The sequence below is a fragment of the Festucalex cinctus genome, chromosome 18 (assembly GCF_051991245.1).
Source record: "Festucalex cinctus isolate MCC-2025b chromosome 18, RoL_Fcin_1.0, whole genome shotgun sequence".
Taxonomy (NCBI): Eukaryota; Metazoa; Chordata; class Actinopteri; order Syngnathiformes; family Syngnathidae; genus Festucalex; species Festucalex cinctus.
In genome coordinates, this window is record NC_135428.1 from 12,582,014 (window position 1) to 12,595,238 (window position 13,225).

The window sequence follows — 13,225 nt, forward strand, 5'->3', positions numbered from 1 at the left end:
TGCAGTGACTTGTGCCCCAACAGGCGGAACATTTACTGTGAGTACAGGAAGTGAGGCCATGATTGTCGCCGTCGGGAGCGCCTTTCTTGACTTTTTTTTTTGTCTTCAGATCGGCGGTAGGGCGTCAAGCCGTGCAGGATTCGGCTACAACGCTATAACCAGGAGAACAGACGCTGAACGGACGCCCAATTCAGTCGGTGAGAGTTGGTGAAAACGGTGCAGGACTCAATTAGAACGCTAACTAAAGTACGAGTGTTATAAAGTAGCTGTCTTTACTGATTTGTTAATTCATTTGAAGCATTCCCCCCCCCACCAGCCCCCCCCCCCCCTCCGCCCCACCCCCCAAGTAGTGGCGTCGCTTTGCTACGCTTTCAATTGCATAACACCCACCCCCTATTTTTATTATTATATTTTAATTAATCTTTTTTTATTCGCAGTTCTCTGCGCCGTCACAACTAAAGTGCTTTACGAGATTCGAAGTGCCGGTCGTCGTCACGGCAAGCGAACAGGAAAAGAGGGTGTGGAGACAATGTGAATGACGCTCGAAACGAAGAATATACAAACAAGAACAAAAACAACAATTTTCCAGAATAAGGTTTACGGGGAATGTAGCTTGCGTCGGAACCGTACCAAAAGGCGGGACATTCTTTCACGCAAGCGTTACGCATTTCCAGCCTCTGCTACGGCTCTGATAGAACTCCCGAAGGCGGGAAAAACTGTCGGGTTCTTCTCCCCGATTCCAGTGCCGTTTATACCGCGGTCCGGTTTCAAATAGCTTCCATTCCAGTAGGAGGATCTCAACTTTTTTTTTTTTGTTTGTTTGTTTTTTTGTTGTTGCTGGGTGTGTGTCAGTCAGCTAGTGACTTAGCTGCTGCACCCGGGGCCCTTGAGGCAGTCCTCGGTCACGCCCTGAGAGGCCAGCTCCGACAGGACGTTGTCCAGGTAGTTGGGGTCGGGGAAGCCGTGTCCCGATAGGTTGGACATCATCTCCGTCTTGTGGTGGATGCCGTTCCACACCACCGTGTCGGGCTCGCCGGTGGTGCTGGACGTGCCCACCGTGAAGATAAGGCGGCGCATCCACGCCACCTTCAGCAGCTCCAGAACCTTCAAACAAAATGCAGGAGATGGGCGGGGGTTGGGGTCAAATTAGCACGTTGTCATTCGTTTTTTCGGCTGTTGATGGCGACAAACGTAAACAAACCTTTCGGAGACTATTTGACCAGGCTTTAAGAAGGGAACTTAAATTTTCAAGTGGTACTATTGGAGTTAATATTTTTTCTGGAATATAATTTTAAAATGAGCAACTGTGTCACCTGGTGGCTAATATTTTGTGTTAAAGTGCAGTGGGCCTCAACCTTCTTTTCTGCAAGGGACCGGTTCATGATGTAATTCACCCATCTGCTAGAAAAAAACCTATTTTTAGGGCTGTGCAATTAATCAAAATTCAATTACAATTTTAATTATTACACTCCACAATTGAAAAATCAGCATTAAAAAAATCAAAAGAAGATTCTAATCCTAATTTTGAGTTGTTTGAATTTATACATTTGCACCTTTTTTTTTTTTATTTAAAATAACTTAAATTGTATTTAATCCTAAAGGAACTTGCATAATAAGTGTTTTCAACTAATTTTATTTTTCTTAATTTTTACATTTAAACTAGGGATGCATGATATTTATCAGACCGATAAAATATCGACCGATATGGGAAAATATGGCGTCATTTTTGATCGGCCCGATATGTATATTTTAGCTGATAAAAAGGTCCGATATATTTATTAAAGTCTGTACACTGTTTGCAACGCGAGCAGCCTACAACAGACCAAGTCGCGCTGCTTACGTCATGTATAGACCACGTCGCACTGATTACATCATCTATCACGCCTCTCGCTCTTGTCGACCAACCGTCTAAAAAAAAACAAAAAAAAAACAAAAAAAACAAAAAAACACCGGCATAACCGAAGCTTGGCCCCGCCCCACACTACTGTCTAAATTAGCACGTAGCAATCAACATGTCCTCCTCACCAGTGTGGTCGTTTTTCTCCATAGCAGAAGATGAAAACATTTTCAGCAAGGATTCTAAGAGGGGGGGGGCTTTTGGTCACCTGAAATCCGTCATCATGTCAAAGCTGTTTTGAACGAACGTTAATGAGGTACAGCTGCAGCAGCTAATTTGCTAGGCTGCCGGCGCTACGCTAACAAGCCAGCAACAACAAATCTAAAGCCCATTACGCCAAAGTTAGAGCTAGACAGCAGCCGTTTTTTGTAGTTGACCTGGATTTTATTTATTTATTTATTTTTTTAACAAGCTAAAAGCACATTTGGAGTCACGTTCCATCCTCCCAAGTGGCCACAGCTTGATTGACAAGAACGGACTAACACTACACGTAAGTCTCACCGCAGTTCGGCGTGGGGGTTTTCAGGGATGCTTATCGTAGGTTATTTTATTTTTAACTTTTACATTTTCAGAGAAATCTCTACTATACCCAGTTCAGTCGAAGCATTAATACTGTAGCGTTGTGAAATGATCAAGCCAAGCAGTGAGTTAACTATTTCATGCCAGTTACTGTCGGCTGTAACCAAGCCACAACACAACACGCTAAGGTGAACAGCTTATGTCTGTTTACTTGATTTCATTTTTTTTTTTTAATTAAGGTTGACAAATGTCAATGAATATAATTTTACCAACCGTTCACCTACCTCAGCCCCATGCACTATTGCACTTGGGGTGTTGAATAAATGCATTCCTATCGCATAATGCAGACAGACATGAATGTTTTGTTTTTCCAGATAAACCAGTTGTAGTTCTGTATTAGTTTTAAAATTTACTTTTTATTTGGTGTAATTATCTGTTAGCCATTTCATATAGAAAATAAATACACATTTTGAAAGAGACATTAGTTTGTCATAATCAGAGCTACTAAAACATCAGTTTTTCCATTCCTGGATGCACAAATGGCAGATTATATGAAGGCTATATTAAAAATAATAAAATTATCGTTTGAAATTTTTCATATTGTGCATCAATAAATGATCATCCTGATCGCGATTTCAATTATTACCAAAATAATTGTGATTATTTGCCCATTGGAAGTTGAGGGAAAAAAATTCAATTTTTACATCCCACGGAAATTTAAAATATTTCACTGCACCATGTGTGTGTTGCTTTTGGCTTATTGAATGAGCTTTTCACTCGATTACCTTCCTGCCTTTGTCGCTGTCGGGCAAGAAGCAGAAGCGCGGGAATCCTCGGCATGTGAAGGGCTGTCCCGGGTTGGGATGCTCGGGACCCTGCAGGACAAGACCAAAAAAATAAAATAAAAAATAGCCCAGGTCAGCGGTTTTGCGCTTCTTCTCAGGAAGTATTTGGCGACGGGTGCTGGCCCACCTGTATTCCGGGCGGGATGCTGTAAATGATCTGGATGGTGGCGCAGTCCGAGTGTCCGGGCAGCGCTTGGGGGATGCTGTAAATCTCCATCTTGCCTTTTGGCTGCGTGCCCGTCTTTTCGCCGTAGATGGTTTTACAGGAAGGGCACTGAAGGCTGCCGTCCTGGGGAGACAAAAGCCGCGTCCGTGTCCGTCCGTTTTCAAACTCATCAATGTAAAACTGATTAGAGGAGAGCGACTATTCGATCGGATGTTCATTAGACGTAAACCACTTAAGAGTTACGGAAATACACACCATTTAACACGTGTTTTTTCATGAATTCAATTATTTTATTTTCTGTATACTTAATTCATCCAAAACGCTATATTCATCTTCTATGGCATAATTTATTCTGATGAATTTGATTTTTTTTTTAAATCATTTTTGTTAAACTATACTCATTTTTCCTATTCTTAAAGGAATACTTGACTCATTAAAACAATTTTCAGCACTCAGATTTTTTTATTATTTTTTTTAATTAAGCTCGCCCATATTTCATTTTCGTTTTATTTCATTGATTTGGTAACAGGACGATCAAAATGTTATGCTATTATGCTAATGATTCCTGAAGTTAAAATCTATAAATAATTTCAAAAAGTACATTTGATCAAAACAAAATTTATTCATTGATATTTTTATGCTTAATTTGACTTAAAATATTTCCATAAAAGTATAGTTTAGTCTTCGATCAAAACAAATATTTAAATGACACAATTCATCTTTTTTAAAATGATTAAAAAATATATATATTTAATTATATTTCTTACATTTATCCAAGTTTAATAAAAATGAATAAAAAGTTGCTCATTTTACTCACGAAGCACTTTAGCAATGCTGTCCGTTTTTGCCCATTGTTACCTTGGTGCCATTGTTGTACATGGCCAGCATGCAGAGCATATGCAGCGTGTGGCCGCACTTGACAAACTTCCCCACGGCGTCCGGCAAGATGGCCTGGCCGCCTTCCTCCGCCGTAGCCGGCTGCGGCGGCGGCTGTTGCGTCTCGTAGCCGGACGGGTTGGACAGTTGATCCATGCAGATGATGCAGTCCTGGTGGGTGAGCAAAAAAGGTGTCAGACCAAAAAAAAAAAAGGACCGTTGACAAAAATGTGCAAATATGCGAGCGAGTAGCACCTCATCCGGGACGCCAGGCACCACCTCCATGTAGCGCCGGATCACCTCCTCGGCTCTCGGAGTGGAAGCTGAAACAAAACATGGCAACATGGAATCGTCCCTGCAATCTTGCAACTTGACCCCCAACCAAGGTTATTTTAGTTAAAAGGGATACTTGACTCATTGATCAATTTTCAGCAGTGAAAATGTAATGTTTTGTCCAGAATGAATTTGATAACTTCATTATTTTTCATATACAATTAATACCTTAAAACACTTTTTTTATTTTTTTTATTTTTTTCCCCCTCTTACTGTTGACTGATGATGACATCACCCGTGCTGAGGAAGTAAGGAGCCATGATTGGCTGTTTCCTACTTCCTCAGCACGGGTGATGTCATCAGTCGACAGCAAGTAGAAAAAAATATTTTTTAATGGTATTAAATGTGCATGAAAAATAATTAAGTTACCATATAACTTTACTGCTGAACATTACTCAATGAGTCAAGTATCTAACTATAACTAAAACTAACAAAAAAACTACAACTGAAATTCAAAAACCAATTCAACGAAAAAAAAAATAAAAACGAAAATCCCTTTCAAAAAACAAACTACATTTTATGTTTACGAAACTTACAAACTATAATTTTAGCAAAATGTCCGTTTTAGTCTTTGGTAATTAATTTAATGCATGAGCCTTTGGGGCTGATTTTAAGTTTTATTTTTTTATTTTTTTTAAGAAGCATAAAAAGGTCGTTTCAAAGTGTTTCAAAACAGAACCACCCTTAAAACTAATAAAAACTAACTAAATTCAAAAAGCAAAACTCAAAACTAACTAAAATGAAAAATTCCAAAACTATAATAACCTCCACCCCCCAAAACGACGTTTTGGCCCAGCAAGCAAAAGCGAGTTAGCAGGGAAAAGACATTCAATGATGGGAAATGAGAAAGCCGTGAATAGAACGCTAGGCTTGATGATGATGATGATGTTGTTGAGGTGGGACGGCGTCAACGCAATAGAGCTTATGTGACTGCGAGCGTGTAAGGCGAAGCTTAGTCTGGCGAGTGACGTGGGTGTCGATCGTCTGATTTCCAAACTTTGGCCGTTCTTTCTCACGCACCCTTTGAGACGTTTGACTTTTACCCACCTGGCATCGAATATACCCAACAATCGGGACTTGAAAGTTTGGAAAATGGATGACAGGGGAGCAGAAGCACAAGACAAAATGCGGGGACGGGAAACACGAGGACGACGAGATGCTCCTCCAAGCGAGAGCGGGTGGGCATTCGGCGTGGTAGCTACCTCTCCTGTGTTGCCTCTTGGCTCTCTTAACTGAACCGCCGCTGCTGCTGCTACCGCTGGGGGGCTTGGCGACCCGGCTGGCGGGGGGGAACTGGACGGGGAGCGGCGGCGGCGGCGGGAGAGGGAATTGCTGGGGCGGCAGATGCGGAGGAGGCGGAGGCGGGAGGGGGGCAGTGGCGGTGGTGAAGTGCACGCCCAGTCCGACCGCTGACATCAAAATGGAGGCCATGCCTGGAGCGAGGGAGGGGCAGGGGGGTGGGGGGGGGGGGGGGGGGGGGGGTCAAGGCGAAGGCGGGGCAAAAGCAGGTGAGGTGCAGGAGCAGAAAGGAACAAATTCAAAAATAAAAAAAATGTATGCGAGAGCTGCGACGGTTCTTCCTCATCCAAAATAGTTTTTATTGGTGATTAAATGTCACAATATGATGCGTAATGCAAATTATTTTTACATGGATAACTTCCAGAAAAGTTTTCGCTTTTTTTTTTTTTTTAATTTTAAAATGTGTACATATATTTTTAAAGACACTAAATATTTCTTTCTTGTTCATTTTTGATTACTGAAATATACACTAATAATTTAATTTAAATAATATATGCATTTCTAATTTTTTTTTTTTTTTAAATCATTTTAATTCTTCCTGCGCTGACTTGATGACAAAAGTTTGTTAAAATGGCCGCTAGAGGGTCTTGGCAAGACCAAAGCCGAGAGAGAACAGAGGCACATAAACCATCAAAGCCAGATTATAAATCACCCGAGAATTCAAAATGAAAAAGCAGTACGCAAAGTGGGCGGAGCTAGTCCGTGTAGCCAGTAAAGGAAGCGTTTTGAGGGTTTTACCTGCCAGGGCCGAGCTGACGCTAGTGGATCCGTTGAGCTGAACGGGGATGGAAGGAACACTGGGAGAAAAAGAAAAACATTGGTCATTAAACGTAAAACTTGTGCTTCCTGCTCTTTTTCGACCCAATCTCCACCGCAGTGTGAAATCACAAAAAATTGATCACTTGGTACAATAGCAGGAAAGGTGTCAATAAAAGCTTGATGCCGAGGAGGGAATTTGTCTTTCTTGTGAGGAAGGCGACCGACCGAACGAGCGTGTCGGTGACGAGCATGTTAATGACTCCTCGTTAAAGCAGAGCAGCTTCTGCCCCATGAGGAACAGGAAGTGCACGAGTACAAAGAAGACAATTCCACATATTCATTGGCTATCCAATTATTTGATATCGAAAGAGTACGCTTAATCAGAAATGTAAATTGGACAGTTTGGACTCCAGGCTATCTGGAGAAAGAAAACACTCGTGTTCGATTGCCATGGAAACTACATGTCAACAATTAACTCCTTGACTGGCAGCCATTTTGACTGAAGCAACCCCCTTCGCTTCCCGGCTGTTTTACTGGATTTTGACTGATTTTGCAAGGCCCACAGAATATTGTTCTATTGCTATAAAAACACGGAGCCTACCAAAAGAAAGATTAGAGGCTCTTCTTTTATCAGGAAGCAAAAGTATATTTTTATATCTTTTTTTCGTTTTGCATCAGTGAGCAATAGCATTAGAATATAGCTACGTTTCATCATTATTCACAAATCTGCTTAGAATTGTGGGGAAACAGCTTGTTTTAATCATGGGTTGATCTAATATACTCTGCTCCCACCTGCTGGCGATTTTCGTCATTACTACCATTTTTTTCCCCACCTGTTCTCTGCAATTAAGAGGCTGAATGAAAGCCTTCTGTATGCTCTAGCACTAAAACAAAAACAAAAAAAACAAACGTGTAAATATGTCTTTGGGACACATATCCTCCTGACTACCAGGAAAAAAACAAAATTGTCCAATCATGTTTATTTTGATATTCCCCAATCTTTGTGAAGTAACTGGAATACTGCAAAAGAAATTTTTGAAAAAAAAAAAAAAAAGTTTAGATTTTTCAGCTGTGTGCACTACAGAGGACATTTTTTACAACTTAAATGCTAGGCTCAAATAGTTAAAATAATTCAAACGATACTTTGTGTTCTTAAGAGTCTTATTGAAAACATGTTAACATTTAAAGCCTAAATTTGTTCAATAAAAAGTGTTATACAGTACACTTTTCCTCTTCCCTAAAAAGTGCTTGCACTGAGGGAAACCATTTTCTTTTATGATGCCCCACCCCTACATATTTGGTATCAGTGGAAAGGTCTGAATGTCCTCTATAGAGCACAAAATGAGTTAATTCAATCGTATGCGCTGGGTGTGAGATATTCAGGTTTAAAAAGGTCCACTACAGAGAACAAATTTGAATTTCTGGTAGTCAGAAGGTTAGTACGTTTAAAATAGAACGTATTTATACGTTTTTGGGAGCAAATGAGTTAAACTAAATCATTTAACCAGTTACTGCCTCCGCAAAATTTGGAATCTTGTGTTTGTGGACTTTTATCATGTCCTTGATACTTAAGAATAAAATTGCAGCCTTTACAATTTTGAAAATTACATTCTAATATTTCTAATTAATTGTTCAGGCCTACTAAGTCAAGGACGACTATTTACTCCAATAGAGTCTAACCTAATAAATGAGTTGTCAGATGCTTCATCATCCACATGGGACAAATCAACACGTGTCTCAAATCAATTTCCCCATCGGCAAAACAGACTCGATACCAACCTGAGACCGTTGGCAGTCGACGAGCTGCTCAGAAGGGGCGCAGCTAACTGGCTAGCAGAAGGCGGCGGAGGCCAGGGGGTGCCCCAGGACATCCCCCCGACAGAGAGGGGCCTGCGCGGGTACGGCGAGTATACGGAGGTCGGGTGCGCTGCCGCCGCTGCTGCCGCCGCCGCCGCCGCTGCCGCCGCCGCCCTGCCCGTCACCTGCAGGTTGGGCCGGTTCAGGCTGCCCGACGAGAACGAGTGGCGGGATCGGCTGGGCATGGGCCCCGTGGCCCCGTGGCTAAGACACTGCTGGCAGGAGCAGGCCGGGCCCCCAGAGGAGGAGGAGGAGGAGGACGGCGGTGGCGGCGGTGGTGGGGCGGCGGGGAGCGCCGAGGGCCCCGAGGGGATGGCCGGCGGTCCGAAGGAGGCCAGCGGGTAGGGCAGGTTGCACTGGCGGCGCACCTGTCGCCTGAAGCCCGACGACTTGTTGACTTGGACCAGGGAGGTGAGGTCCACGATGTAGTTGAACCCGTGCGGGCCCAGGTCGGCCGTGCCCTGCCGGGCCTGGTAGCTGTGCTCCAGGAGGATGGACGTGCGCGTCTCGTACGGCGTCCAGCCGCCCTCGTCGTTGGCCCACTCCCAGTACACGCCGCTGCCCAAGCCCGACGACTGGGCGAACAGGGAGCGGCGCACCGACCGCGTCTTCCCTGAGAAAAACAACAAACCTCATTAAAACGTCAACCAACCAGCCTTAATGCCACGCCCCCAATTAGGAGTGTGACGATATATCCATATCACGATCAATCGTGATACTTCGTCTCCTGATAGATTATCGATACGCCTACGCGACTTATTGAGCAATTACTTGGCAGGCCACTAGGGGGAGTGCCTCATATGAGTGTCGGGGAATTGGAAGGCAGTCTTCAGACGAAGAAGACTCATGAGCTTACTTTTACTTGTGTAAGACATTTATCTGTCCAGTAACTGACTCAGTGTTGCATATGTTTGTATAAAAAATGCACATTATATCTTCAATTTTAACATTTTAAAACTTATATTAATACTGATTTAATATTTAAGTAATTTTCTTTATTTAATTTTTTTATGTTACACAAAAAAATGTTGACTATGTAACTGACATGTTGCAAGACAATAGTGTTTAAGAAAGGAGACTGGTTCTGTCCTGTTTCATCTAAAAACTGCTTGAAACAGCAAAGCGTTAGTAGGGATGGAAGAATGTTGATTTGTTGTGATTGTATTGTATTGGTGTTAATGTTTTAAGTTGTTTGTTTTTTGTGTTCCTGTAAAGCGCTTTGTGACAGCTCAGGCTGTTTGAAAGCTCTATATAAATAAAGTTGAGAAGAAAGAAACTTGTTGACAAAGTGGAATCTGTTAAGAAGACATTTGTATTTTTTTTTAAAATACACTGAAGCACTCACTATGAAGAAGACACCAGTTTTAATATTGTTTTAGTATGAGCTTATTTATTTTTACGATATGGTGACATTTTATTAATATCGCCAAACTCCCCACATATCGTGATAATTATTGTATTGTATTGTGATGTTTGGATATCGTTAAATTCTCTAATATAATAGGGAATGCTGATATGATAAAGTAAAATAGCGTAACTGAGCATACGAAACAAATTAAACTCCTCTGTGAACGTACTACTCAACATCATACTTGAATATAATTTATGTTGAACAATGCAATGTTTACTTTGCATATCGCGTTTTTTTCTAAGTGAAATTGGGCCACCGTAGTTTCCCCATACCCTTCAGGTGTACGTTAAAGATTTTTTTTTTTTTTTTTACGAAAGCTGTCCAACTGTAGACGGTTACGTGTCAACAAACTTCATAATCACATCTCGACCACAAGAACGAACATCTTATCAAACAAATACACAAATATCACTTTTGCCTGGTTTGTCCGGCTCGTCATGCGCAGCAGCTGTCAACATTCCGATGACAACAAACGTGTCCGTTATCAATGCTAACATGCTAAGCTACTTAGCAGGGCCTTTAAAAATGTAGCCCAAAGTAACGACACTTGAACATGTTTCAATCACTCACCAGTGTCCTGTCTGAACTGCTTCAGGGTGGCCACGTCGATGAGATAGGGCGACAGGCCGGAGTCCGACTGTCCCAGGCAGATGGTGGTGGCGCCGGGTGCGCCGCCGCGGTGGCCCCGCGGCGACAGGCAGCGCTCGATGTAGGCGCTCACCTGGCCGCTGTACGGCCGCCAGTGGCCATGGTCGTCCTGCCATTCCCACACGGCAATCATGGGCTGCGACTGGCCGGACGACGGGGACGGGACCGGGGCCGCCATTGCCGCCGCAGAGGGCCCGCTGCGGGAGCCGTTGACCCGCGTGCAGGAGCCGGACACAATCGCCATAATCAATCAGCGACGCTTTCGCTTTAGCTCGAAGCTAATGTAAGTCCACGAAGAAAGGCTAGGCTAGCTAGGCTCGTTGAAAAACACCATGACGAACGCGTTAAAATCTCATTTGTGGCACCTAACACAACCTTTGGTCATTTGGTAGTATATTAAAATAGATATTTGACCAAAAAATGCGAGTCGCGCATAGAGGGCAAAAACGCGAAACGTTAGTGTTTTTTTTGTTTTTTGTTTTTTTGGTGACGGCGTTGCCAGGGTGCCTTCGTTTCGTCTCAATGCGGCCTTCAAAAAATATCGCAAAATAAAGTTTTCTTTTAAACGCTACAACTGGAAAGCTGTTTAATGTTTTGAGTATTTACATCGGTACGTTTTAAAAACTGAAAGAGTCACATACAAAATTAACACGATTCATTTGGGATTTAAAGATCATAAACATTTTTTAATTACATGTTTTATTCACAAACAAGGTAAAGTCGTAATATTTCCAACTGTAAGCGAAGGCATCATTCTCTTCTTCTCTGGTGACAAACATCGCCATTGTCCAGGGCCAGTTTGGCTTGATATCAGCCTCGCTGCTGCCCTCGGCTGGCGATTTGTAGGGATGACACAACTGTTGGCCTGAGAGGGGAACTGCTTGCTGGAAATGAGAGCAAATCTATCATCGATATTCTGTAAAAATATGAACAATAATAGAATAACATACATAACAATACCGCGAGATCGTAATAGTAAATAAATGTTGAAAATGTTATTTAACGATTCGGCTTTAACAAGTTCATCTATTTGCGATTTATTTATTTTTGCTATTTTTGTGTTCAGACCAAAGCCATGTCGTACTTCAGCACCATCTGGTGGCAAGCACTTTTTGTTTAATATTAAAACAATGCCACAAGATAATGGTGCTAGAGTAATGCTTTTCAGTGAATAGCAAATAATAGGGTTCCCCCTTTTTAAAATAATTAATTATTTATTTTTACAAAAGGTGAATTTGCGAAAGCCGACCCGCAAATACGCTGGCGTTCTCTGTAATGATGTGAGTAATGGTGTTTTCGGGTCCAACAGGGGTCAAGAATGTGAGCAGTGTCTGCAGGTGGGATGTCCGACAAGCACACCTGCACCGGCTGGGAGATTCTTTGTGGCGTGTTACAGAGCGGCGCATTGAGCGGGGGCGCACAGGTGCTGCAAGATGAACAACTGCGGAAAGACGCCGGATCAAAGGAGCAGGTAAAATAGGCGCCTGTTAACATGGCGGCAGAACACCTTTCATTAGTGCTTATCAGCACAAAAGCACCTGTTGCCACGTTTGTGGAGCATTTTTATTCATTTTTTTATTAAGTCGTCTGCATACTGAAAGGCTTTTGAATGCAATGGTGCCTTGAGATACGAATGACCCGACTTGAGTTTTTCAATATTTTAGCAGTTTGGCAGTTGGTAAAACAAAACTATTCTTTCAAAAAAGAGTCCAAGCTGTTTTTTGCACCTTGCAGGTAAAACTTATTGTTATACTTAACATTAAATTTACACTTTGTGTATTGTAAACAAGCATTTTGTGTTAGTCAATTTAGCTTAATGCTAACAAATAATGCAAAATACCGCAGATGAGCTAACGTATAGAATGTGTCGCAGTGTTGACAAAAGTATATTTGAGGTCTGGTGCTTATTTTAGTCCAAATGAAGAAGATTTATTGAGTCATGGTGTTTATTAGAGCAGATGAAATGCACTGTTTACTCAACTTCAGGCAACTATTGGGGGTCAGGCATTTATTACTCGTATTGAGAGCCACCAAGTGAGCGCACCTGTTTTGTTTCTTTTTCTTGAGGAGAAGCAAGGAGATGTGTATTTAAGGTCCGGTGCTTTTTAAATCTGTTACGCTGTTTTTCCAAAGAAGGCATGGTGTCTATTTCAGGTGTGGTGCTTATATTTTATATTTGTCCACCCAAATGAAGCTGTCTTATTGAGTTGTAGCAATAATAAATCAAAAGAAATAGTTTATACTCAACTGCAGGAGAGAATTAGAGAAATGGCCACTATTTGAAGAAGTTATTTGGTCAACTATCAGAAATACCAGATGTTTTTTATAAATCAGAACTCAATCAGGGTGTGTATTTGAGGTGTGGCACTTATTTTTTTTTAAGTGGAGATGAATAATTGGATGCACAGCAGGGTTTGTTTTATTAGTGCAAGACATAGAAAAAATATTAATAATTGTGATACCACCCATCTTTTTTTTTTTTTTTTTTTTTTTTAACTCTTGAAGTCTCGAGTCAAGGCACGACACTTAAGGGAAAGTGTAGATTATTAGTTCGGGACTCTAACAGTGGATACTAGTCCCAAGTGACTTTTAGAGTGAGAGTTTATTCTTTTTCT

At 41.9% G+C, this 13,225-nt stretch overlaps 2 protein-coding genes across 3 annotated transcripts in view; one reads left to right on the forward strand and one right to left on the reverse strand.

The window, feature by feature from the left end:
* Positions 1–341: 341 nt before the first annotated feature.
* Positions 342–11,133, reverse strand: dtx2 (deltex 2, E3 ubiquitin ligase). Of its 2 annotated transcripts, XM_077504357.1 has the most exons (9): positions 10,533–11,133; positions 8,474–9,164; positions 6,674–6,732; positions 5,839–6,069; positions 4,559–4,626; positions 4,286–4,474; positions 3,389–3,550; positions 3,202–3,291; positions 342–1,104 (listed from the first exon to the last, which is right to left on the reverse strand). In XM_077504357.1, exons 1-9 carry the CDS (start codon positions 10,852–10,854, stop codon positions 865–867), a joined length of 2,052 nt encoding a protein of 683 aa, XP_077360483.1. In that variant the 5' UTR covers positions 10,855–11,133; the 3' UTR covers positions 342–864. The 2 variants fall into 2 exon arrangements, with proteins under 2 accessions (XP_077360483.1, XP_077360484.1); XM_077504358.1 differs by lacking the exon at positions 5,839–6,069.
* The window catches only part of tmem132e (transmembrane protein 132E), a 270,213-nt gene continuing 259,015 nt past the window's right edge, over positions 2,028–13,225 (forward strand). Inside the window, exons 1-2 of the mRNA XM_077504355.1 lie at positions 2,028–2,387; positions 11,920–12,081. The gene's annotated coding sequence lies outside the window, so the exon portion shown is untranslated. The remainder of the gene's footprint in view (positions 2,388–11,919; positions 12,082–13,225) is intronic.